The 27,362-nt window shown below is 38.8% G+C and overlaps 1 protein-coding gene across 4 annotated transcripts in view; it reads left to right on the top strand.

Moving 5' to 3' along the window:
• COLEC10 (collectin subfamily member 10) overlaps window positions 1–26,047 on the top strand; it is a 124,118-nt gene extending 98,071 nt beyond the window's left edge. For all 4 annotated transcript variants that reach the window (XM_043879267.1, XM_043879265.1, XM_043879266.1 and 1 more), the window contains 5 exons: window positions 6,067–6,138; window positions 7,594–7,665; window positions 17,595–17,648; window positions 19,540–19,635; window positions 22,093–26,047. In XM_043879267.1, the coding sequence (XP_043735202.1) occupies window positions 6,126–6,138; window positions 7,594–7,665; window positions 17,595–17,648; window positions 19,540–19,635; window positions 22,093–22,484 (627 nt within the window). In that variant the 5' untranslated portion in view covers window positions 6,067–6,125 and the 3' untranslated portion in view covers window positions 22,485–26,047. The remainder of the gene's footprint in view (window positions 1–6,066; window positions 6,139–7,593; window positions 7,666–17,594; window positions 17,649–19,539; window positions 19,636–22,092) is intronic.
• The last annotated feature ends 1,315 nt before the right edge of the window (window positions 26,048–27,362 follow it).

The following is a 27,362-nucleotide window of genomic DNA, read 5'->3' as shown; positions in this document are numbered from 1 at the left end:
TTGCATCAGGTAGCCAAAATAGAGCTTCAGCTTCAGCATCAGTCCTTCCAATGAATATTCAGGGTTGATTCTCTTTAGGACAGACTGGTTTGATCTCCTTGTAGTCCAAGGAACTCAAGAGTCTTCTCCAAGACCACAATTTGAAAGCATCAGTTCTTCAGTGCTCAGACTTAATTTTGGAGAAAGGATACAATTCAGCCCATAACAGACTATGAAACTCCTGTTCTATCCATTGCATCAAGCTTCTAGAGGAAACCTGAATGATGGTCCCATTGCTGCATTCAACTTGAATATACTTATTGCTCTTAAGACTGAGCCCCTTGAAAATTTCACCTTGATCAAAAGCTGTTACCTTTCATGTAAGATTCTCCCTGGGACAGCTTTTCTCTTTGAAGGCATGCAGTTTCCTGATCATGGTTCTTTTGTAACCATATCCCTCCTCTGGACAGGTACAAGCAATATTTTGTGAGTGTTTTAGTATTTATTTATTTATTTGACTATATTCAGATCTTTGTTGCGGCAAGCAGGATATTCGATGTGGCGCATGAATTTTCTAGTTGTGGTGCGCAGGCTTAATTTCTCTGTGGCATGTAGGATCTTAGTTGCCCACCAAGGATTGAACCCATGTCCCCTGAATTGCAAGGCAGATTCTTAACCATTGGACCAGCAGGGAGGTCCCTGTGAACATTTTAAATGTGTTAGGAAAAGTGTTGGCTGTTTACAAGAATGATCTTATTTCATGCACGTTCATCATAAGGAGGTGACGTAATGTTAGGGAAGCATCTCAGAAAAATCTCTTAGAGAACCTGTGTGCTACCACCATCTCTTTACTAATCATGGCGAAACATATTGTTTATTGTTCTCAAGCAAGGTTGACCAAGGTCAGGATTTATCCACAGATAGCATGCCTCCTGGCCATGAAGATGGTAAAAATAATGTTTCTTAGAAATCATACCTGCTCATTTTTTTCTGCTTTCATTAAAAAAAAAAAAAAAAAATGAAGAAAATTGCCCCTTAGAATCTCAAATGAAGAAAGAGTGCTGTTATAAAAAACGTCACCATAGATCTGTAATCTCACTACACTATCCCTGAGTGCTATCTTTGGGGGAATCAGCAAGTCATGCCTGGTTTTAAATTAAAGATAATCTTTAATTTTCTTTACTAATAATCTTTGATATTATCTTTAATCTTCTCCTTCAAAAAAATATATATCTAAAGATAATCTTCTCTTATTGGCTCCCATTAACCATTTGGTACCAGTTCGAGTATAAGACCATTTAGACCAGGGTCCCCAACCTCTGAGATCTAATGCCTGATGATCTGAGGTGGAGTTGATGTAATAATATTAGGAATAGATGTAATGCCCTTGAATCATCCTGAAACCAGGAGGACTGTTAATGTCCCCCATCCCCACCCCCGTCGTACATAACATTATTCTGGCAGTGGAAAAAGTACAAAACTTCCTGTGAATTTTCTTTAGTATTTCCAAAACCAATTCTCTAATTTTTAATAATTACTTCCTTTGAGCAGGGGGTAATGACCTAGGCTCAGCTATTTCATTTCAAACTAGAATTTAATTTTAAAAGTCGTTTTGCTTGTTGGGGAAAAAAATGTACCTAAGAAAAATTGCTCAACTGTGTGCTCTGCTGGAATTCTGCTGGAGAGATTACCGCAGCAAGCTGGTGGCCTGGGACGGGGGGCTGAAACAAATCATTTTTGTAAAATTGAAATGAGTTCATTACAGTTGATAGCTTTTCATTTAATTTTTAAATGCAAAGTGGCTATTTTTAAAAGAAGGAAAGTAAGTCTAAATTGCCCTACTAATCCAATGAAATATTGCCAAGAGGATAAAAGCAGACAACTGTGAGCCATGTGGGGATCCTTTCCAAAGCTTGCTTTTATGCTTCTCTTCTGTTCTCATTAAAACAAGTCCCAAAGATCAAATGAAGCTGGGGCCCAGGCTCAAGGCAAGGGGACAAGTTGTTTACTTCATTGCAGCCAGCAGCCCTCTCACCACCAGGCTGGGATTCAGGCATACAGGTCAAAAGGATAATAATCCTATTTTCACCCTCCCAGGTCTCTATCAGCAACCACCAGGGAGCAGCAGATGACTAAGTCACTCATCTGGCTGCCTCCACTTAAGTACTTGCTTGAAAATGAATGGGAAAGCTTACAAGAAGGGAGAGAGGAGAAATAATCATGGCACGAATAATTCGTATTAGTGTGGTTTTATGACTCACCAAAGCACACACACGCCTGTGTTTGATCTTGCCTTTTGGTGAGCCAGACATGCATCTTTGGTCCCACTGTGTGGAACTGTTGTTTAGTCACCAAGTCATGTGCAACTTTTTTGCAACTGCAGGGACTATAGCCTGCCAGGCTCCTCTGTCCATGAGATTTTCCAGGCAAGAATACTGGAGTGGGTTGCCATTTCCTTCTCCAGGGGATTTTCCCAACCCAGGAATTGAACCAGCATGTCCTGCATCTCCTGCATTGCTGCTGCTGCTGCTAAGTCGCTTCAGTTGTGTCTGACTCTGTGCCACCTCATAGACGGCAGCCCACCAGGCTCGGCCGTCCCTGGGATTCTCCAGGCAAGAACACTGGAGTGGGTTGCCATTTCCTTCTCCCTCCTGCATTGACAGATGGATTATTCACCACTGAGCCATCAAGGAAACCTCATTGTTTCGGAATAACAATCCCCAGACCCAGAAATGTTAAAACAGAAATTTGTTCCCAATCATACACATTGTTCAGAACATTGGTTTTGAAGGCATTTTCCCTGGTTTGAATTCTGACTTTATTACTTATGATCGATATGACCTTGGGAAGTTATTTAACCTCTTTTTGACCTCATTTTCTCTTCTGTAAAAGAGAGATATCCATCTCAGAGGTTGTTGTGAAGCTCAAATGACAGGATGCAGGTCCAGGACTAGGAACTCTTTGGTGCTTAATATTCAATAAACATTATCATTGTATTTGTAAAATGTTTTATGGCTCATAGAATATACCCAGTTCAATTATATTTATTAAGCTCCAGAGTCAAGCACTTTGCTAAGTTTTGGGGGTGGTAGAAAAATCACTCAAGACCCCAGGGATCCCAAAGGTCACAGATGAGTATAAAGGATAAACAGATAAACACACAGCACGGATAAACAGTGAAGTTTATTTTAAATTTCATTTAAATGACATTTTAAACAATGAAGATAATTAGAAGGAGAATTTAGTGCAGCTTGAGAGAGTCAGAGAGAGCTTCCTGAAGGAAATATTTTTCTAATTTTACATATACTAAAACTTTCTGAAAAAGGTATTATTCTGACATTCTACAAATGAGTGAAACAAGGTCCAAGGTCAAGGGCTTCCAGAGGTCCCTCAGCTCATGAGTGGCAGAGCCAGATCTCACTTATAGTAAATTACCTCAAGGATACATTCCCTATGAACTAAGTCACTGAGACATTGAGCTGGTTTTGTCTTCCCCACTCTCTTTCTTACTTTAAGAGGAACAAAAACTCACTTTCTGCATCTCCCCTTTTCTCCTTGAAAAATCTGGTGCAGTCAAGTTCTATAAAATCCACAATCTGCTAAAAATCACACAATCCTAGAGTGGAAGAGACAATTGTTTTTTAGTAGGGATCCAGAGGGGCAGAGAACTGTATTGTTAAATCCTAGTTCTGCCACTCACAAGTTCTATGACAGTAGGGTAAAAACTTAATCTCAGTGAGTCTCAGTTTTTCCATCCATAAAATGGAGCAGTAATCCTTTCTATCTCCTAGAATTGCTGTGATGAGCACATTAGCACAGTGTTGGCACACATTATAATTGCTCAATAAACATTCACTAATAACTTTAGCTAGAGAAATGCCATCTCGTTCATCCACGTCACGTCACTGGCCTGATCACACTAATCGCCTGTGAATTTTTTTCTGAAAGCCTTCCCCTAAAGGGGATACTAGAGTTTCAGTTCCAGTGCCTGACCGGTCCCACGATCTGGAAATCTAACCTGTTCCATACTTTGCTATGCTTTCATTTAAACATTCTGTTCTCAGAAAAAATTACAGAATGGCTGATTGTGCTTTTTCTGGATAAATGAATGTCTCAACAGTCTCTCTCCCACACTAATCTAATCTAATTCCAGGAATTTTATTTTCATTTTTGGAAGTCTCTTATCTACCACTTTCCACTGGAGATGTCCAGGACTCCTTCCTGTCCTGAGATTGCTGTGGTGATAAGGCAGGTAGCTGATTTTAATAATATTGTGGGTTGTGCTTTTTATTTTCAAAGCACATTCACATGCCTTCCTTGTTGATCCTAATACGCTGGGAGAGTTGGGGAGGACGGTGATTATCTCCACTTGAAGGGTGGGGAAACTGAAGTATAAAGGGAAGAACAAAAGCTACCACCACTGCTAAGCATCAATTACATTCTGGGTCTTTTTAAAAATTATATGCTGGAGTATAGTTGATCAACAATGTTGTGTTAGTTTCAGCTGTATGCAGTGTTTCAGCCTTTTATGCATTTTTGTTGTTTAGTTGCTAAGTTGTGTCTGACTCTTTTTCGGCTCCATGGACGATAGCCCACCAGGTTCCTCTGTCCATGGGATTTTCCAGGCAAGAATACTGGGTGGCCATTCCCTTCTCCAGGGGATCTTCCCAACCCAGGGATCTAACCTGCATTTCCTGAATTGGCAGACAGATTCTTTACTGTTGACTACTAGGGAAGCCCTTCTTTTACACATAGTATCTTACTTAAATTTCTCAGGAGCCTTCATTGCTAGATGTTATTAGTTCCATTTATAGAAGACAGAAATGAGGCTCATAAAATGAAGTCACATATTCAACTTTCTCCAGATACTGAATACTAGAGCTGAGAAACTCCAGATTGGTCTCACACCAAAGCCAATAAGCTCAATCACTGACTTTTGCAAATTTGCTTAGCCCATCAGTGACTAACACAACGTAAAGTCAGGATTCCTGGGTCACAGTTTAGGACACCTTCCACCAAACCACTCATTCAGTCCTTGTTGACTGGGGAACGGCTAGAGCTCGACCCACCTATGACTAGAATAGTCACTGCTCACACTGACCCGCCTTGCAGCTGTTCCCCACTCCTAGCGAGTTTTCTGTTCTTACCTTCTAGGTCCATGCCTATGATTTGGGGATTCTCAAGCACCTTTGATTCTCAAGTCAGAGAGCAATAAATATATATGGGCTTTCCAGATGGACACAGCTGAGCATGGACACATACACACATATTATAAACTTTATGTATACTTAATATATATATGTATACATATAATACACTGATATGCATGTGTATGGATGTATATACATGCACATGCTTCCAGAATTTGCCAGATTCTCCAGCAAGAATAAAGATTCATCAGGCCAAGCAAACTTCTCAGGGTTTTACCAAAAAGGATATTTCTTTAAATACCAAGTTGGATGTGTGTTGGTTTGCAATTTTGGGAATTTCCTCAGTGAAATCTGAACCTGTCCCCTTACACAGAGGGCAAGGGGTGAAAAGAAAGGCAGGCCACTCCAAATTGGTAGGTGGAATGTTTCATAAACAACGGAAGTTTCAAGATTCGTCTTAAGCAGCTTAAGGCAAGTAGATCTCTGCACTCACCCACCAGAATCTTAAAGGTTTATTTACATAGATGCCGTAACTGGGCTCAGTCATATTTTCAGCCTAGGTGGTTTCAACACGTTATTGTCTCAAGGCTGCGTCCTTGAAATGGCTTGAGCTATGCAAACAGGCTGGAATATACATTCCATGGACAGGGGAGAGGGTGAGGTTCTAGGGTCTAGCTTGCTGGTCAACCAACAGTCACATCCTCTTGATTACCTCCTCCAACAACAAGGGAAAAGTGAAAGAAAAAAAGTTAATGGGAGTCTCTTCTCTTTCTCTGAGTGTTTAGTTCACGTGTGCCTATTAGGCATAATCACCTTGAAACTGTAAGGCAAGCACTGAGCTGAGAGATGAATTCTAACCACGTTCAGTTTCTCCTGGGGCGTCTGTGCTTATATTACTATTTGAGCTGCTTCACTCATTCATTTTTCATTTCAAAAGGAGATGATGGTGAAAAAGGAGATCCAGGAGAGGAGGGAAAGCTTGGCAAAGTGGGACGCATGGGGCCAAAAGGTAGGTGACAGGACATCACTTTGACACTTTTCTCTATACAGGACTTGGCCTGGAAGTTTAGCAGCTTTCATAACACCCTCTGCTCCAAAGAGTCATGAAATGTATTTCACATGTGAATTTAGCCACCCCCAGAGAGTTCCCATGAGATTGCTTGTCAGCAAGACTCGGACACAGCTCTCAGGCTGCATCGTTAGGGCCAATGAAAGAGGAACACCCTGGGAATTCTGGAGCATAGCAGTCTCTGGGAATATCTGAGAAACCATTAGTTTTAGAAACACAGCTTTGTTGATTGCTGTGTCTCTTCTCAGAAGCCACACTAAGCAACTCTGGTTTAGAGTGTGAGGAGGAAGATAAGAAAAAACAGAAAGAACTGTCTGACCCATTAATTTACTCACTTTTCCCCAAGATCTCCCAGCAAATGGTGGGGTATTTATGGGAGAGGTACAAGCAAGGAAAATGAGAATAACACAAAGGATTTTTGTGAATGTTTTAATCACAAGACAAGACTTAACCTTGACAAAATACAGCTTCTGCATTGTGATCTGTGTGTGTCCTGAGTGCTAGAACCATTCCTCGCCAATTGCTGCAAGATGGTGGCCCTGGACCACTGATTTTTATATCTTCAGTAATTTAAAGAGAAGCAGACTCATAGGCTTTTGAGACTTCAATTTGAGAAATGCTAATTTAAACTCTTCTTAGTCTGAAAATAGGCTTCCCTGGTGCTGCCGGTGGTAAAGAACTCACCTGCCAATGCAGGAAATGTAAGAGACATGAGTTGGATCCCTGGATTGGGAAGAAATATGTACAATCAACTGCAGAATTATTCTCACATATAGACAGCTTTACAGCTGATAAATATTTTTTAGATAACCACAGATTAAAAACCCAAATTAATAACAATTTTGTAGGAACTCAGGAATTCCTGATTATATATATATATATATATATATTTTTTTTTTTAATAAAAATATGGTGGAACAATCTTTGATGTCCCTTTGATTACTAGGTTTTATGATTGTGCATTCGCTCCCTTTCTAAAAAATGGTAAGATAGTCAAATCTTGTTTTAAGGCAGTGAGGAAATAGAATCCCAAAGTGAAGCTAAAATGGATCTCAGGAGGAATAGAATCAGAATAAAATACAAGAATTCTTTCACTCAGCCCCTTATCTGACCTTTAGATTAAACATCCTCTGCTTGAGTTCTTTAGAAATATTGCATCTGTAAGCATTTTAATATCATTTAACCCAGGACTGTCATACTTACCCACACTTTAATTTTAGTGCATACATTATAATGCTATTAAAATAGGTGATATAGCAAAGAATATATATTATATATCACACATAGAAGAATGCACTTTTAAGTATTTCTTTCAAGTGAATATCATATATTAGGCATATCATTAAAAGGAAGATAAAACCTTAAGATATAAAGATGACACATTTTTCTTTTCAGGAGTTAAGGGAGAACTGGGTGATGTAGGGGATCAAGGCAATATTGGCAAGACTGGGCCCATTGGCAAGAAGGGTAAGCTGTATTTTACCATTCTCTAGTAGCAATTTAAAGCAGAGGGAACCTACCCTTGATCTATTTTGAAATGTTCTGTATTACAAAAATGACCCTTTTTCTTTCTTTTAAAATACGAGTTCTCTCTTCCTAACTTGGCTGTTTCTTCCATATGTAAGCAATGTGTCTTTACAAAAAGGCCTTGAGCAAAATTCAATTGAAATTCAAGGACGGAGTCAAACATAAAGTTCAGTTAAACTCTACATAGAACTGTCTCCTGGGACCTACTGGTTATAATCCTTTATACGATTAAAATGGGTGTCATGATCATGAAGCACACTCGGTTGTAGAAAACAATTATTCATAAAAATCAAGGTAGCCAAGAACAGTATAATACTGTATTTTAATTGGAGTGGAATAATAATAATTCTGTGTCTGAGATATGTTAACAGAGTAGGAATCTGAAGTGTATATATCTATATCCTTTTGTTTTCACTCATATTTTGACCCTGCACATTCCTGCTTCACTATGGAGCTGGCCTTCTCTTTATTATCTCAGCAGTCTTTATCCTCTTTTCCTAAAACCCCGCAATGGTAGCCAGTTCTTACTGCTTCTGATATTTAGCAATTCATACAGACATTGTACTATTGGTTTGAAGATGCAGAGTGATCACTTTTTACTTGGATACACAATTTTCTTGAACCTACCAACTGCTCCAGTGGAGATGAATTGCATCAGAGAGTATTTTAAGCAGATACTTGCAACACTTGAGTAGTGGGAGGTGGCTATGAAACTATACCTTAGTACAGTATTTACTCCAGTTAAATTTATGCAGTTATGATTTAATATTGCATCATTATGTTTGTTTACATTTCTCACAACTGGGAATGGCACCATGTATGGCCTGTGGTTGTGTATGGAAGTTTTGATAAACATTAACTTTCTATAATCAATTTGTATATATTTTATGGTATAAATGATAAAATAGACTACTATCTATTTAACGCATATATTTAATGTATTCATGACATACCTTTTTCTTAATTGTTTTGGTATTTCTAGTCTACGCAGTTTGTGAGTTTTTTCAAATTGTTGCAAGTCTCCAAAAATTTCCCACCGATTGACCACATGTTATGTAGTTTGTGTATATTTCCCCTTTATATATTTTAAAAGAGTAAGATTTTTTCACCCCTGCTGCACTGACTTTCGATCTGTGAGGTGATACTGTCCCCACTGGAATGCATGCATTAAGAGGACTGTCTCCTTTTGCTGTTTCCCAAACATGTCAAGGTGTCTTCTCCTGCCCCCTGCCTTTACTCAGACAGTTTTCTACCCCAGACACCTCTTTGTCAGTCAAAATACCACTCATTCTTTGAGACCATGGAAAAGTAGACTTCTTGATAAAGCTTTTCCTGAACCCGTCCTTTCTTTTGTGCTCCCAGCCTAAGCTTGATCACCCATTAAGGTATGAACATCTTCTACCATGGATTATTTGGTCTGTCATTCAGCAGAGTATTTAAGCTCTTGAGGTTTGAAATCAGAATGATTGGGTTTCAATCCACTCAGGGTCTTTCTTGTATATATTTGACCTTGTGGACATTTCTTAATCTATCTGTGCTTCAGTTCCCTCAAGGACAAAATAAAGACAGTCATAACAGCATACAAAAAAAAAAAAAGAGTCCTGTCTTCTGATCCAACTCTCCTCCATCATACTTCTCCTTGTATCAGTTTTTGGAGTGGATACAAGTATTTTGGGAGCTAGTTAAAAAGAACTTGAATTGGGGAAATATATCATTTGGACTTAATGGAATATCTGTCTGTAGTTTGTAGTCATTTCCACGTAGAGTTAAGTTCCTGCTAAGAATTCTGATGTTGGAATAGCTTCCAGGAATACTTCTACCACCTACTGTGCAGATGTATCCAAAGTCATGATGGAAAAGTGGAGGGGCAGAGGTCAGATCATCATAGGAATATGTCCAGGGCATCCAGCCCAAGAAATGTGTAGGTTGTGCAAAAGAAACAGGGTATGAAATGTACCCGGCAGAGTTCATCGGTGGAAAAAAATTTCAAATCTAACAGCTCATATGTGAACAAGACTTTACAGAGGTATTTTCAAGTTTGACAATATTCTTAATTTACATACACCATCAATAACAAGTTGTGAAGGTGAGAAAAATCACTTACATTATTTATAATAAAGGCAAAATTCAGATTTCTGCTACAGACTATGAGAGATTCACCTGCATGAATCCTTCTGCTAAGAATGGCTAGTTGAGTCAAAAACAAACAAACAAACATATTTGAAGGCATGAGAGGGCAACCAAGTTGAATAGACTTTAGGGACTGTGATTTGTAGAAGAAGGGGACCACACTAAGGTAGGCTCTACATCCTGATCCATTTTTCCTCATTTACAGATTCACATGTGAGGCAGCATTAAAGGACTAAGAGGCTTGAGCAGAAAGTTGCTCAGACTTAAATGGTGTTCAAAGTCTGCCAGAGATGAGTGGCCCAGGAAATGGGAGTCTTATTTCTTATTTCAAAAATAAACACCTCCAGTTAGAACTTATGAAATTCTGAATAAAATAGTCAAACACACACCCATTCATGTTTTTTTAAAAAAAAATCTTAGCAAACTGAAAATCAAGGGGAACATTTAATATGAAAAGGAATAGCATCAATGAAAATTTATCTAAAAATCATACTTGGTAAAGAAATATTGAACACAGCTCTCCTGATAATGGAAATGAGTTAAGTATAGCCCTCATCATCAAGTCTAGTCAATACTATAGAAGACGTTCTAGCCAGAGCAAAAACGCCAGAATAAGAGAGAAGAATCACAATACTTGGAAATGGAGAAATAAGATGGTGATTATTTCCTAATCTTGTAACATACCCAGAAAATTCAAAAGAATCTACAGATAAGCTATTTGTATTGTTTTTTTAAAGATAGCTTAACAAGGGTCTTCCCAGGTGGTGCAATGGTAAGAATCTGCCTGCCAATGCAGGAGCTGAAGGAGATGCAGGTTCAATCCCTGGTGAAAAAGATCCCCTGGAGGAGGGCAAGACAACCCACTCCAGTATCCTTGCTTGGAGAATCCCAGGGACAGAGGAGCCCGGTGGGAGTTAGACATGACTAAACATGCAGGCAGCACTTTAACTTACAAAAATCAATTTTTGTTTCTAAGTACTAGAAACAATTTTAAAAACTGAAATTAAAAAGATTCCCTTTATGATAGCAAATATCTAGAAATAAATCTAACAAATGATGTATAAGCTCTCTACAACAAACACTACATGATTATAAGGAGAGAAATTAAAGATTATCTAAGGAGATGGAAGTAAAGCTACATGCATAGATTGGGAGACTCAATATTGTTAGGATAATTAATATTGTTAAGATGTCCCAAATTTGATCTATAGTTTCAGCCTTCTCTCAATTAACATCCCAGAAGTAGTTCTCTTGGTATCTGATAAGCCAATTCAAAATTTATATGGAAATGAAAACGACCATGGATACCCAAAGAGTATCTTGAAAAATAAAAACAAAAGTGAAAGACTTAAATCAAATAAATGTTATAAATTAATGTTTAATAAATTTAAACATTTATTATAAAGCTAAACAATTAAGATAGTGTTGATTTAGTGCAGAGACAAATAGACCAGTGGAAAGAAATAAACAATGCAGAAACAGACCCCAAACTTGAGTTAGGCAAAGGTGATATTTTGAAAAGGGAAATGAGACACCTATCAATAAATATTGCTAGCTCAGTTGGATGAACATGAATGCAGCCAAACATACACAGCACATACTATATGAAAAGAACAATTATAGATGCACAAAATTCATTTATTAATTAAAATGTTACATTTTTAAGTGAATTTTGTATTGTGGCCCTTGACTACTTTTAAAATTTAGCCATTTAGTTTTACCTTGACAAGCCAATGGTCCAACCCCACCCACTGGGTGAAACCTCCACAATAAAAAGGAACCACACACCACCAGAATACAGAAAGGCCATTCCAAACACAGCAATCTAAACAAGATGAAAAGGCACAGAAATACCCAACAGGTAAAGGAACATGAGAAATGCCCACCAAGCCAAACAAAAGAAGAGGAGATAGGGAATCTACCTGAAAAAGAATTTAGAATAATGATAATAAAAATGATCCAAAATTTTTTCTTATAATGTGTTCATTTTTATAAGTACTTTTCAATTTGGAATTTGGTATTTTTTTTAAAAAGTCTCCTCAAATTGTATAAGCTTTGGATAAAATCATCATAAATCTGCCTCTGGTTATATCAGCTTCACTTAACAAATGGTTAAGGGATGGAAATGTGTAACTAGAGTGTGGGATGTTGGACTTCAAGATTTCTGAGATGCAATCACATTATATAAGGTTAAGATCTCAAGTATTGCCCTAGAGATGAGCAGACGTGGAGGGGGAGACTACGTTATTGCAATAAACACATCCAGAATTCAAGACCTTCATTTTTCAGTGAATTATTCTAGATGTTGAACTTTCCTAGATTTAGATGTGTCAGATCTAGATAAGACTCCAACCAGGAGAGCTGAAGTTCATGATGTTGAGCCAAGTCTTAACCCTTTCATAGAACAAGACTAGATAACTCTTGAAGAGAGGATGGTAAACAACAGAGATGGGGGGAATGTCAAAAACTGTGCTATGATTTTTCTGAGCCTCAAAATGGATGAAGTTCCAAATATTGGAGAAGTAGCAGTCTGGAATGGATAGGGTTAACTAACCTTATCTTCTTCAGGCCAATTCCTCATTCAAACTCTTATGCATATGCACCTAGTGCACACTTTATTAATTATCACTATGCCTTATTAACTTGTCTGTGTCATTCAACTGGCTATGAATTTCTGGAGGAAATGAATGGAAGCTATATCAGATCTATTTGTTTAAATACATATAAGTTGTATTTGGGAAATCCTGCTTTTTAATCATTTTTTTCTAATGTCTACTATAAAGGAGAAACTTTCTAAATGTTTATTGCATTAAGAATGAAGAATAAATGATATATGTCATTTCCTATGATGTGACTCTCTTTTCTACTCTTTATTTTTGTTAGCTACTACTTTCCCCTAACATCAGTTTTCAACACTGGCTAAGTGTTTTTCTCCTCCAGAGACATGCCTTGAAAATTTATGAGCATGTCCTGGAATATTTTTGAAAATGGAGGTTCAGTGTTCTGGCTCACCTGGATTAATTTCATTTTTAAACTGTACTTTGAAATTTATTGTCCTCATTTTGTCCCTGGTCCTTCTAAATTTTTCACTGACTCAGATTAATCTCAACTTTCTGGGCTGACCTTAATGTTGTCACTTGAATGGAGAAGGTAGCTTTCTGGATGTCAATATTTCATTTCAGGAATAGGAAAGGTTGATTTACTATAGGTAAATTCAATCTCATAGCAAAATAGATGCTTTTATTTAAGGTTGATAATCCTTTTACAATGAAAGTGTTATGGTGTTTTGTTTGTCTAAAAGCAGCCTCTGATTCTTCAACCTTAAGACAGTTAATACAGAGGTGTTCTCACTTAATTTTTATATGTGGCTTTAAACCAGATTTCATTTTGGGGAAATAGACACAATGAGCTCACATCCACCATGAATTGGCTAACTACTTGGCACGCTTTCCTTTACTGTAACTCTGATTTAGTGTGTGGAAGCAAACATTGGTTAAATACCCTCTACAAGTCAAGCACAGACCTAATGCCATGACATTGTCTAATTTATCCTTCTTATGACTTTAGGCACCATCATTCCACTTTAAAAATGAAGAAATGGAAATGTAAAGGAATTAAGTAACTGGTCCATGTTTAGCTAGTAAGATGCAGAGTCAGCATTCAAACCCTGGTTGTTCAGACTTCTGTGGTTTTTCACTCCACCATACTGTTTTGTCTTTCCCATCTGTTAAAAAACAGAAAGGAATTCATGTCAAAATACTGGAAAGTAGTCACAGTGCTTACATCTTCTCAGAAAAAAATCCATGTATCAATTCAAGAATCTATCCTCCACATTGTTAATATCCAGTTAAAGGCTGCTGCTTCAAAGAAGCCTTCTTTCCTACTCTGATCCACAGTCATCTTTGCCTTCTCTGAATACCTACCAGGCATTTCTTTGATTTCTCTCTGTTAGGGAGTAATAGTGCTAGTGTCTCATCTCCTTGGTCTCTTACGTGCACTTTGTTTTCCTTAAAAACCTAACATTTTGGCCATGCTGCACAGCTGCAAGCTGTAGGAAGCTCCTACTTCCTCAACTAGGGATTGAACCAGCATCCTCAGCAGTGAAAGCATGGAGTCCCAACCACTGGACTACCAGCGAAGTTCTCCAAAAGCCTATACTTTTCTAAAGCAAATACTTTCTGTATACTTTTTAAATGTTTATTATTGGACTTAGACAAGAACTAGGATCATAGCAGAATGAGAATCAGTTTTCAACTCATGTTGAATTGAAAGAGATTCACATATAAAGAAAATAAACTATTTTTTAATTAAAATATGAAGCTAGATTCATATGATCTTTCAAGTCCATATTGTTTTTGGTGATGATAAGGTTTATATTACTTTCAACATTTTATAGCTCTTTTTGAAGACTTTGCTTCCCTTCATTCTATTGTTGGTTAAATTATTTGAAAAGTACCACAAACTAGCTTCAGCAATACGTGATGTTCAAGCTGGTTTTAGAAAAGGCAGAGGAACCAGAGATCAAGTTGCCAACATCTGCTGGATCATCAAAAAAGCAAGAGAGTTCCAGAAAAACATCTACTTCTGCTTTATTGACTATGCCAAAGCCTTTGACTGTGTGGATCACAATAAACTGTGGAAAGTTCTTAAAGAGATGGGCATACCAGACCACCTGAGCTGCCTCTTGAGAAACCTGTATGCAGGTCAGGAAGCAACAGTTAGAACTGGACATGGAACAACCGACTGGTTCCAAATAGGAAAAGGAGTAAGTCAAGGCTGTATATTGTCACCCTGCTTATTTAACTTATATGCAGAGTACATCATGAGAAATGCTGGGCTGGAAGAAGCACAAGCTGGAATCAAGATTGCCGAGAGAAATATCAATAACCTCAGTTATGCAGATGACACCACCCTTATGGCAGAAAGTGAAGAAGAACTAAAGTGCCTCTTGATGAAAATGAAAGAGGAAAGTGAAAAAGTTGGCTTAAAGCTCAACATTTAGAAAACTAAGATCATGGCATCTGGTCCATCACTTCATGGCAAATAGGTGGGGAAACAGTGGAAACAGTGGCTGACTTTATTTTTCTGGGCTCCAAAATCAGTGCAGATGGTGATTGCAGCCATGAAATGAAAAGACGCTTACTCCTTGGAAGGAAAGTTATGACCAACGTAGACAGCATACTTAAAAGCAGAGACATTACTTTACCAAGAAAGGTCCGTCTAGTCAAGGCTATGGTTTTTCCAGTGGTCATGTATGGATGTGAGAGTTGGACTATAAAGAAAGCTGAGTTCCGAAGAATTGATGCTTTTGAACTGTGGTGTTGGAGAAGACTCTTGAGAGTCCCTTGGACTGCAAGGAGATCCAACCAGTCCATCCTAAAGGAGATTAGTCCTGGGTGTTCATTGGAAGGACTGATGTTGAAGCTGAAACTCCAATACTTTGTCCACCTCATGCGAAGAGCTGACTCATTTGAAAAGACCCTGATGCTGGGAAAGATTGAAGGCAGGAGGAGAAGGGGACGACAGAGGATGAGATGGTTGGATGGCCTCACTGACTCGATGGACATGGGTTTGGGTGAACTCCGATAGTTGGTGATGGACAGGGAGGCCTGGCGTGCTGTGGTTCATGGGTCGCGAAGAGTCGGGACATGACTGAGTGACTGAACTGAACTGAACCACAAACTAGAGAGTCAGAAGTGGTTGGGTTTTAATAGCAGCACTGCTATTGAATTGTTGGATGTCCTTGAGTCATTTATTTTGCCTCCCTGACTCTCAATTTCTTCAGTTGTTAGAATAAAAATAATGATAGCACCTATCTCATTGGATTTCATATGACAATACATCTAAAGTATCCAAACAATACTTGACAAATAATTGGCACTCAGCAAACATATATTCCCTTTCTTCCCTTAACATTTTCTCAAATCTAGTCTTATCTTTTCCAGCTTACACATAAGGGAAATGAGGAGTTTTCAGGACACAGATCAGATGTGTCCAGATCAATCTTCCTTATCAGGATGCTCGGCATACTTTTATGCTTCTTTCCCAACTACACCTCTGCTCTTCGGGGTCTACTACCTGGCTCCCACCTCCACCTTCTGAAACTCCAGCACCATCTCCTCAGGAGAGCCTTCCTTCATTCTTCCAGCTGGAGCACCATCTCTGTCAGCTCCCCCTAACATTGGACAGAGTATGTTATCTCTGTTCATGGTATCTCTTACAATATTTATCACATTCCATTGTCATAGATTTCACCATTGTCTCATTTCATCTAAGCACAAGGATCAGACACATTCCACTGCATACTCAAACTACATTCAGAGTTTCAAGGAGCCCCCTCCTTTTATCTGTGGAGCTCATGAAGGTCTGGCATCACTGTAAAGAAAAGCATCCATGTGGGTCAATTAGGAAAGGCTCAGCAAATCCTTGGGGCCCTGGTCGGCATGAATTTCTGGATGATCAATGATCAACACATACAGGACTCTTAATGAAAAGTGATCAGCAAAGACAGAATAGCTAATGGACAGGCAATATGGGGAATCCTTTGGGTTTTCCCTTTTTGTTGGGAAAGGAAAGAAATAGGCAGAACCTCAATGCTGACTCCATTCCCCCTTACATTGTCCCCTCTGTTATTTACCCAATCCCTGGCCATATCATTGTCCTACAAGAGTAAACCTCATACTCTTCTTTAACCTGTATGACCATCATCCTGTATTTATCCCCCTGAATTTTTTCTTATTCTTTTTCCAGATCTCCATTGAAGCATAAGCTCTATTTTACTTCTATCGGGATCTTCTCTTTTGATTCCCCCAAAGTTCAGCCAACCATTTCCTCTTATAAATCAAAAGCTTTTGCTTTCAATTATTGTGTCTGATGTGGACTTCAAGAGACTATTTTGAAGTTGAAAAAAAGTCAGCTTTTTTCCTCTGTGCTTTAACAATTCTGATTCTCAAATTTATTTTGTCAATGTCTCTGACTAAGGAAAAGGTCACATACAAAAAAGAGCAGAAAGGAAAATTATCAAGATTGATATTTCAGAATAATATTTTTGACACAACTTTATTTTATCAATATTTGCATACATCACATCTCTTCCAAAAAGCATAAACTCTTTCAAGCCAAAAGTTTAATCTTATCTCTCTTTATATCTTTTCAAAGTACCAAGCAAATATTTTGTCTTGCATAGAGTAAGTAAATAGTATGTATTTATTCAATTAAATTGAAAAAGCACAATATACATTTTTGAAAATCCAAGGGCAAAGCCACATGGAAGAACTTGGGGGCATAATATAATAAATACACAGACACTGCGTTATGCTAATAAATTGATTCAGATATGTAAAGCAACAGAACTTTAAAAATTAAAAACATGCAGAATATTATATTATCTTTGCCTAGAAGGCCACATTATAAAAACATGTTAGTGGGATAAATGACACAAAATTAAATGTTTATACATCCAGCTGGTATTCCATCTAAGTAACTTGTTCCATCTAATTGACTTGTTTGATTAGTTGTACCTGTGCAGCCAACTCGAAACCAAATTATTTTTATAATATTAGTAAATATTATTTGGAGATATTACAAATGAAGTTTAAAACCTCTTTCTTCTTATTTTAGGTGTGTAATATATTGTCTGCCTGATATAATTCTTTCATTATACTTTATGCATTTAATTCTACTCATGAATAGTACTATTTTGTTTAGTTGTTCTTTTCATGGCTATTGTTTTTCTTCAGGTGACAAAGGGGAAAAGGGTTTGCCTGGAATACCTGGGGGAAAAGGCAAAGCAGGTATAATATGCTCATTTTTTTTCTTTTTAAAATTAATTTTTATTGTAGTGTGGTTGCTTTACAAAGTTGTATTAGTTTCTACTATATAGCAAAATGAATCAGCCACATCTTCTTTATCCATTCCTCTGTTGATAGATATTTAGGTTGCTTTTCTTTTTAATTTTTAGCATCATTACAAAACTATTTATCTCAAAAATAAATGTATTTAATAGAAGAACAATAGTCTGTTCAGTGTGATTAACCTCCTTTTCCTTGGGCCAGAGGAAAGGAGGGAAGGAAATTCTCCTCTCTCTCAAGTGGTGACTTTTCAGGCCCTATGGAACGGGTAGAAGGAAAGTGGTTCATTCCACCTCTGCCACGCTTGCTTGAGGAAGCAAATCAGGAAGCAGTCCTCATCCCCCTAGACCAAGAGGAAAATCCACAAGGACCTCAACAATAGGAGCAGCAATAGACTCAGCCTTTCACCAGAGTTTCAACCAAACATTGGCCAAGCATTTTGTCACCAGCAAACTGGCCTGATGAAGCGAGGCCTGGTGGTCACAGAACATGCATCAGTGGCCTGGGAGCCTCTCCCTGATACTGAAAACAGGACTCTTTCCAGTGCTTGATGCAGGGAAAGACAGTAGCTCATGCCTGCTCCTGCTGCTGCTGCCAAGTCGCTTCAGTCGTGTCCGACTCCGTGCGACCCCGCAGACGGCGGCCCACCAGGCTCCGCTGTCCCTGGGATTCTCCAGGCAAGGACACTGGAGTGGGTAGCTCACTCCTAGTGAGCTTCAATTATTTCTATCCATAAAGGTGTGAATGTGTGCATTCTTAATTGCTCAGTTGTATCCGACTCTTTGTAACCCCGTGGACTATAGCCTGCCAAGCTTCTCTGTCCATGGGATTTTTCCAGCAAGAATACTGGAGTGGGTTGCCATTTCCTCCTCCAGGGTATCTTCCCAACCCAAGGGATCAAACCCGCATCTCTTGCATCTCCTGCATTGGCAAGTGGATTCTCTACCACTGAGCCACCTGGGAAGCCCCTATCCATAAAGATGTAGAGAAGCCTACTTGTAAGAGCTGTTTTAAATTCCTTATATTTAACTGTGAATATGGATGAATAAAGCCACAGAATTTTTTCTCCCTTTGGCTAGTAAAATTCATTTTTCTTTTCAACCATCAGAGAAAAAAGCAAATGAAAGTATTGACATGAAGCATCCACTAAATAGGAAAAAAAATCATTTGAAATTTACATCATTTTCCTTACTCTTTTTTCTCTGCCACATTATCAGTAGGTGATTGACAAGGTAAATAAGTGAAGGGGAATTAGTGGCAGAAATTAAATTCGTAGTTAATCCACAAATGCAACAACTTGCTCTTAAAATTATAAGATGAATCTATTTACATGACTTAAACTTAGTCCTCAAAATGTTAAGCTATACTCCAAATGGATAATCAGAATTAATATTAATGTCATCATGAAAGGTTTCTCCCATCTTGGAAGAGTTATGTGCGCCAACGAACAATACAGTAACACAAGAGAAAACTAGAAATACGTTTTTAAAATGCTGTAAAGATTTTATTCTGAGACTGTAGAGGTACATTCTGTGTTCAACAAAAATGCCAAATGGTTCACAATATGTGAGCAGTGGTTTGTCATGCTTACTGTTCTTTTAAAAAAAACTGGTTTAGAACTCTGTTTTAACTCCTTCAAAATATTGTAAAAGATATATTCTGAATTCCTGTGTATTGGAAACCTTGTCTTTAATAAAAGACGAAAAGCATCACCATTCACAGAAAGACATAGCTAGACTAGAAAAAGGCTGTAAATATTGGGAAGAGAGCAGTTGCCCTTCTTATCCATTCTTCATGGGCATCAACATGAATTGAGAACTTTGTCATTTAAAAGGTACTGTCTGTGATTGTGGAAGATACCGAAAAGTTGTTGGACAACTAGACATCAGTGTGGCTCGCCTTAAGGCTTCGATGAAGTTTGTCAAGAATGGTGAGTCTATTCTCGTTTGCTTTGTTGTTTGTTTGTATTTATCCATGGATTTATCTCTTTCAAGATGGCAATTCTGGGATTTTCTTGGCTGTCTCGTGGTTAGGGCTCTGCCCTTCCATTGCAGGGGGCATGGTTTTGATCTCCAGTTGAGGAACCAAGATCTTGAATGTCACATGACCAAAATAAATAAATAAATACAAATTTAAAAATAAAGTAATCTCTTTCTTAAAGAAACAAAAACCAACAAACCACTGCAATTCTAATATCTCTAGCAGGAACTAACTTAGTTTGGGCAAAGATTATTGAGATAGAGTCACCAGGTTAGAGATCTCTTAAAATTCTGATTATCCACTTAGTACACTTCAGGCCCTGTGGACATACATATGTGCATTCCTATAGGTAGAAAAGGGGATTTTAGTGAGAGAGGGAAATGGAGAAAAGGCAGAATTTGACTAGCTGGGCCTTAAAAAAAAAGAGACAAGAGCCAAACAACCAGCATCTTAGAAGATAAAAATAGTAATGAAAACAGGAGTTGCTTTGTTGCTTACTTGCAATAATACTAATTGTTATGATTAGACTGAAGTTTAGAGAGATTACCTTGCCCATAGATACACGCTATTGAGCAGTGGAGGAAGGATTTGAATACAAGTTTCACTGACTCCTCTACCCTCAGTACAAATGAATGAGAACATTATGCATTTCTCTAAACTGTGCAATAGTCTCTGTTAGCCATTTTTGTTTTCTCTCGTATTTCCCCAGGGTGGTTAGCAGTGAAACCCTTAAAGTGGGGCTTGTGTGCTCTCTCCTGAGACAGTATGAATCAGGGAGCTGTTCTAGTTGCTGTCACAATTGCTTTCACTTTGTTGTACTTTTATTTATTGGGTTGACCAAAAAGTTCATTCGGAGTTTTCCATACAATGGTACAGAAATATTATAATCCAGTCATATTTATTTACATTAGTAGAGGCACACAAATGCTGTCTTGTGCCCATCCTCATCTTGTAATACTAGAGGCATAGGAAATGTTTGATATTAATTAACCCTCAGTTATAACTCTGGTTATAACCTGTACAAAGGCTGCCTCTGACCTGACTTCAACCCCAATGAATAAACCAAACTCCAGAGGTTTAACATAGTGCCATAGTTCCTAACATTTGAGTACTCATAGTTTTATTTGTAAATTTTAACTTATAGGCCCTGAAGTGTATATATACATATATATGTGTGTATGTGTGTGTGTTTGGACCACAAAGCCCTAAATATATATAGCGTATCATGATCTTGGGATGATACTGACTTCCTAATTCTGTCCTGAATCTTACTCAGAAGCTCAATCTACTTTATGTACCGGAAGTGAAGTATGTGTTGTTGTTCAGTTTGCTGAATCCTGTCCAATTCCTTGCGACCCCATGGACTGCAGCATACCAGTCTTCCCTGTCCTTCACTGTCTCCTGGAGCTTGCTCAAACTCATGTCCATGGATTCACTGATGTCATCCAACCATCTCATTCTCTGTGGCCCTCTTCTCCTCTTGCCTTCAATCTTTCCCATCATCAGGGTCTTTTCAAATGAGTCGGCTCTTCACATCAAGTGGTCAAAGTATTGGAGCTTCAGCTTCAGCATTAGTCTTTCCAATGAATATTCAGGATTGATTTCCTTTAGGATTGACTGATTTGATCTCCTTGCAGTCCAGAAGTGAAGTATAGACCATCTCAATTGATACATATATTCACAATCTAGAAATCTGGCCAGAAGTGGATGAGGTTCTGTATTATTTCTGTATCAGTCCAATAAGCCTTTACCACTACCCTGCACTGTTGCAGGCACTGAGACGACAGAGTGACAAGGACATGGTCATGGGCCTTAGGATGTTCACAAGCTTAAGAGATACACAATTAGGCTAAAATGTGTTGAGTGCTATGAAGTGAAGGGGTCAGTGGAACAGAGGGAGAAAGCACAATAGCCCCTGTCTCTGTCCAGGGACATTGGAAAGGCTCTTATAGAAGAAAGCATTTTGACTAAAATCTAAAGGATGGGTAGGAATTTGCCAGATGAGGCACTAAGAAGACTTTCCAGGCATGAAAGGCATGGAAGGGGAAGAGAGAAGGGCATGTTCATGGAACTGTAAGGGTGGCAAAAGCATAAACTAGGGGGGGAAAGATTGTCTGAGATGAGCTGGGTGACTGTTCATATAATACATCTTTGTCCAAACAGCTCTCTGCTTCACGTTGTGTGGGAAGAAAAGGAGGAAAGACAGGGGAGGACCAATGACAGGAGTTGCTTCTCCATCAGACAACTACAAAGGCGGGCAAAACACGGAAGCAGTGCCTACCGTGTTACCGATAGGCAAAAGAATTGTTAAATCTTGAATAAATTAATTTAAATCTAGCAATATTACATACTTAGCTTTTCTCTGTTTGAGACAGATAATCACGTTCTTCTTTTCCTCACTTCGAAGTCATAGCAGGGATTAGGGAAACCGAAGAGAAATTCTACTACATCGTGCAGGAGGAGAAGAACTACAGGGAATCCCTGACCCACTGCCGCATCCGGGGTGGCATGCTGGCCATGCCCAAGGACGAAGCTGCCAACACGCTGCTGGCTGACTACGTCTCCAAGAGTGGCTTCTTCCGGGTGTTCATCGGGGTGAACGACCTTGAGAGGGAGGGTCAGTATGTGTTCACTGACAACACTCCCCTGCAGAACTACAGCAACTGGAAGGAGGGTGAGCCCAGCGACCCCTATGGCCACGAGGACTGTGTGGAGATGCTGAGCTCAGGCAGATGGAATGACACCGAGTGCCATCTTACCATGTACTTTGTCTGTGAATTCGTCAAGAAGAAAAAGTAACTTCCCTCTCCCTACGCATTCGTCATTTCCCTGTGACTACTGTCCCTGTTATTTTTATCCATCCTTTTGTAATTGCACTAGATTCATTCTGACTCCAGGCAAGTGAGAAATGCTAGACTAAATTTTGGGATCTTCATCGCCATGCTTATCCACGATGATTTTGATCATTTTCATACATGGTATGTTATTGATTCAGTAGCTCATCAGGTTACAGGTCCCAAGAGAGAACTTGAATCACTCGTTGTATAGGAGATGGTTGTCTACTTCTCAAATGGAATGCTAAGAGACATTTGCTCTGTTGACTCTCTCTAAGGCCCTAAACCACTGTCTATATGGCCTAGTGGATGATGAATTGGACAGTGGGTTGAAGATGACTAGGCTCAAAGCCAGATATATGAGAAGGCTTCTATTAGTAATGTCAAGGTACTATCTGTCTTTGAACCCAAGGTCCCCAGTTCTTTGACCAGTCACCCACCATGGCCATAGCCACACTTGCAAGGTCCTCTGTTTGCACAGACATAGAAATACTTTAACCTTAAATCTCTATATGAAGACCTTCTAGCTTAGTGACCTATTCTAGGCCATATGGAATCATGTAGTTAAATGTTATGCTTCTGACTGACAGCCTTCACTGAAGTATACCAAACATGGGCCACCTTTCTGTACACCCACAACTTAATCCCAGGCCTCCAGATGTTAACCCTCTGATCTGAGGAAAAGGGAACTCCAGAAATTGAAAAGATAAAGAGAGAAACAAATATTGTATATTAATGCATATATGTGGAATCTAGGAAAATGGTACAGATGAATCTATTTGCAGGGTAGGAATAGAGATGCAGATGTGGTGAACAGTCATGTGGAAATGGGGAAGAGGGAGTGAGGATGAATTGGGGGGTGTGGATTGATGTATTTGTACGCCATGTGTGAAACATGTAGCTAGCAGGAAGCAGCTGCTTAGCACAGGGAGCTCGCTGGCACTCTACGGTGACCTGGAAAGGTAGGATGGGGGAGAGGGAGGGGGCTCCAGAAGATAGGGGATATGTGCACACGTATAGCTGATGTACTTGGTGGTATAGCAGAAACTAACACAGCATTGCAAAGCAACTATGCAGCCCCGCCCAAAAAAGGACCCTCCCAAAAGAGAAAAGCTTAGTTCCCAAACAGTATTATTTATAATCTTGTGCTAAGATGACCCCCTTCTATTAATATGTCTCCATTTTTTCCCTCATCTTAGGTTTATCCATAGCAACTTTCCTTCTCCTGGGCATGGAGAATGAGGGAAAGAGTTTGTGAAGCCTTCAGAGAACTCTGGGAGCTTCACAGGGCTAACATCATGTCTCTAAGGTCTTTGTCTGCCTCTAATATATCACTCATGGTGACATTTCATGGCAGGTGCTTTATTCTGTGTAACTGTGTGTTGTAAAAACCCCACATCAGTGGTGCTTTCCTATGATATCACAAGATGTCATTTCCTATGATGTCATTTCCTATGACATTTTTCCTATGACATCAAAACAATGTGTCAAGTATGGCATTTGGAACTTGCCTAAGACTCACCTATATTATAATACTAAGCTGTTAAAATTCTACTTTGAACTGCAGTTCAAACCTCAAAGCAGCTCTCGTTTGAAATTTAAAACTAAAAGTTCAGCCAAACCCTAGATTATCCCCTTGTAAACTGCTGCTCCAGTTATAGTTTGTGACATATAATTAGACTGTTTAAAATGCTGGCAAAACAGTTAATGAAGTAAGAGAAACAGATCAACAACATATGTTCACCTTAAACCATCTGTTCATGATTTCATCCATGACTAACTGGTTATGAGAATGGATTTAATTAGGTTATTTCCGAGAATGTTTCAAGGGTCACAAACTCAGGTCCTACAGGGGCCACACAGATGACATAAATAAATGAAGTGGTACAGGTGGGGACCCTGGTACACTGAACACAGATTGCCCTCCTAAAGAAACCAGCTGCTTCTCAGTCATTGCTATTTTTGCCATGAAGTACCCAGTGCCACTATATGGTCTGATATTTAAGAGAAGTCAGAAAGCTGGAAATTTGTGAGATAGTTTTCTATTTTTAAAAGTTGGTGACTTGTGATTCTTAATCTAAATTCTAAGTCATATAAAAGAGTCTGCTAGCCAAAACTGTGACCTCTCCACTTCTCACCTCTGAAGAAAAGTTCTGAAGGTTCTAACTATATAGTAGGTCATTAGGACACAGTGATGTCAAAGTCAAGGTCTCCCATTTATACCACATTCAATTCAGCTCCAAAGTCAAGGCCAGCCATTTATACCACATTCAATTCAGCTCAATAACAGGAATTTGGTCAATGTTTATCATTCATCAGGTTAATAAACTAGTTATGGATTCAGACTTTTGAGAATTATGGCATATTTTGAAAGCAGAGCAATTAAATCAGAATTACAAAGCAAGACATCAGATCAAAGTCAGGATCCCTGGGTAGAATGCCAGCCAAGAGCTCAAGGAACAAGAGTCTAGAAATACTTTGGTAGGTAGGTTTAGTCGCTAAGTCGTGTCCTACTCATGTGACCCCCATGGACTATGTAGCCCGCCAGGCTCCTCTGTCCATGGGATTCTCCAGGCAAGAATACTGGAGTGGGTTGCCATGTCCTCCGCCAAGGTAACTTCCTGACCCAGGGATTGAACCTGGGTCTCCTGTATTGCAGGCAGACTCTCTACCGAATGATCCACCAGGGATCACTTACAGGATGAAAAAGTAGAGAGGGAACAGACACTAAACATTGCCCATAGGCAGCTCACATTGGCACCCATATTCTGAGTTGTTCTAAGCTCCCCTAAGTGTGAATATTAATTATGTGCACTGTTAATGCTATTCTTATTTCTCTTATGATCTTTGTAATAATAACAGCATTTCTCTTAATGACTCATCTTTGCTGCCAATGCTTCCAAGAGAAGATGACAGAGTTTCAGTGAATAGGATTTATCCTGCAATCTTGCCTGGGGGAACTTTAGAAGACACCACACACTTGATTAGATTTGCAGTGAAACTTACTTTGTGCTTACAAAATAAATGCCCTCACATATTTATTTTCCCTGTAATCCTGATAAACTCTAAGTATGAAGGGCAGACATTTTTAATGTCATCTTCCCAAAGAGAATACTGAGGTCCAGGGAAGCTAGACAATTTACCAAAATCAATTTGTGAGAAAAGCAGAACTCCAGCCTGCTGATCGAAGCTGTCAACCCAGTGTTCTCTCCTGATTTTACTCTTATTTTGAATGGAATTTCATCCATGATTCTCTTGTGATAACAGAGGCTCAGATAATCTCTCTTGATTATTTTCCGAAGTTAAAGATTAGGGCTAATTAACAGAGATGCTAGGAATTCAGAAATGTGTGTTACAGATATGGTACTTGCAGGTTTCTCTTTAAATCTGAGAATGTCTACATGTCATTAATGTGGAGGAGGTGGCTGTGCAGCATCACTGTAGTTTTGCAGATAACTTACAGGCTAACTATAGGGAAAGCAAAACAAATATCTTAAAGACATGATACAAATGAACGTATTTAGAAAATAGAAACAGACTCACGGGCTTAGAGAATGAACTTATGATTGCCAGGGTGGGGGAAAGACAGGGGGAGGGACAGTTAGGGAGCTTGGGGTGGACAGATACACAGTGCTTTATTTAAAATGGATAACCAACAAGGACCTACTTACTGTATAGCAAAGGGAACTCTGCTCAAGTTACGTGGCACCCTGAATGAGAGAGGAGCTTGGGGGAGAATGGATACATGTGTATGTATGGCTGAGTCCCTTCGCTGTCCACCTGAACTGTCACGACGTTGTTAATCGTCTACACTCCAATATAAAACAGAAAGTTTAAAAATATAAAATGAGCAAGTAATTATCTGTCCCATAAAATAATTCAGGAGAGAATTTCCTTAAATAGCATTTAAAATAAATTTCATTCTCAAAAGTGAACTGTTTATTCAACTTTTCAGGAATACAGCTGGGCATTTCCCAAGGATGACACAAAGGTTCCAGGGGATGAAAATTAAAAATTTATTCACAGCTGCACAACACTGCCTTCTCAAAGCAACACATTCTATAACCAGACAAGAGCTTATGTCCAGAGTCATCGCCTAAACACAATAAAAAGGTATAAATGCTGTGTTGAGACACATTTAACAAACATTGATTACACTTTGGATAATTCACCCATAAAAACTACTGGTATTAAAAAAATGTATTTTTTCCTGCTAAGGTATATGCCCAAATATGAACTGCTTTGATTGTTATTAACCAATTAATTTTCAGCTCTCTGGATTGCATACCCAGAGACATAAAACATCTATGGAATAAGAAAAGTTAGCAAAATAGCAGCACCCACTGCATTTGCCACAGTTATGGTATACATACATTTTTTAATATGAGACTTTCTTTTACTGCCCCCCAACAGATGGCCATAAAGTCCATATCTGAAGGGTTTTAGTAATTTGCTAACCCCATTTGAATTCTTTTTCTTACAGTGAACTAAAATACTTCCCTCTGATTTCCATCTGTCTTTCTGCTGTTTATAACTCTGAAAGGCCTGGCCCTGAGACAAGCTAGGGTAGGCTCTTAATGAAAATACAAATCAGGGCAGGAGAGCTGTGCTCACTGTGGCTCTGGTTACTAAGGTGAATATCAAGTTTTGCACATTTCTCTAAACCTAGATGTTATGCCCTATACCCAGTGACTTCAGATTTTGTTGGTGAGGCATTAGAGGCACAGATAAAGAGTAGAACTAAGATTCAAAGTCATGTGAGCATCTCAAATATAAATAATCTATTTATTGGACTGTCTAAATAGTTCTTTTAGGTTTTTCTGTAAAATGTTACAAAAACCCT

Source organism: Cervus elaphus, chromosome 21, assembly GCF_910594005.1.
Source record: "Cervus elaphus chromosome 21, mCerEla1.1, whole genome shotgun sequence".
Taxonomy (NCBI): domain Eukaryota; kingdom Metazoa; phylum Chordata; class Mammalia; order Artiodactyla; family Cervidae; genus Cervus; species Cervus elaphus.
Note: the sequence above shows the minus strand (reverse complement) of the source record. Positions and strands in the feature narration are given on the sequence as shown.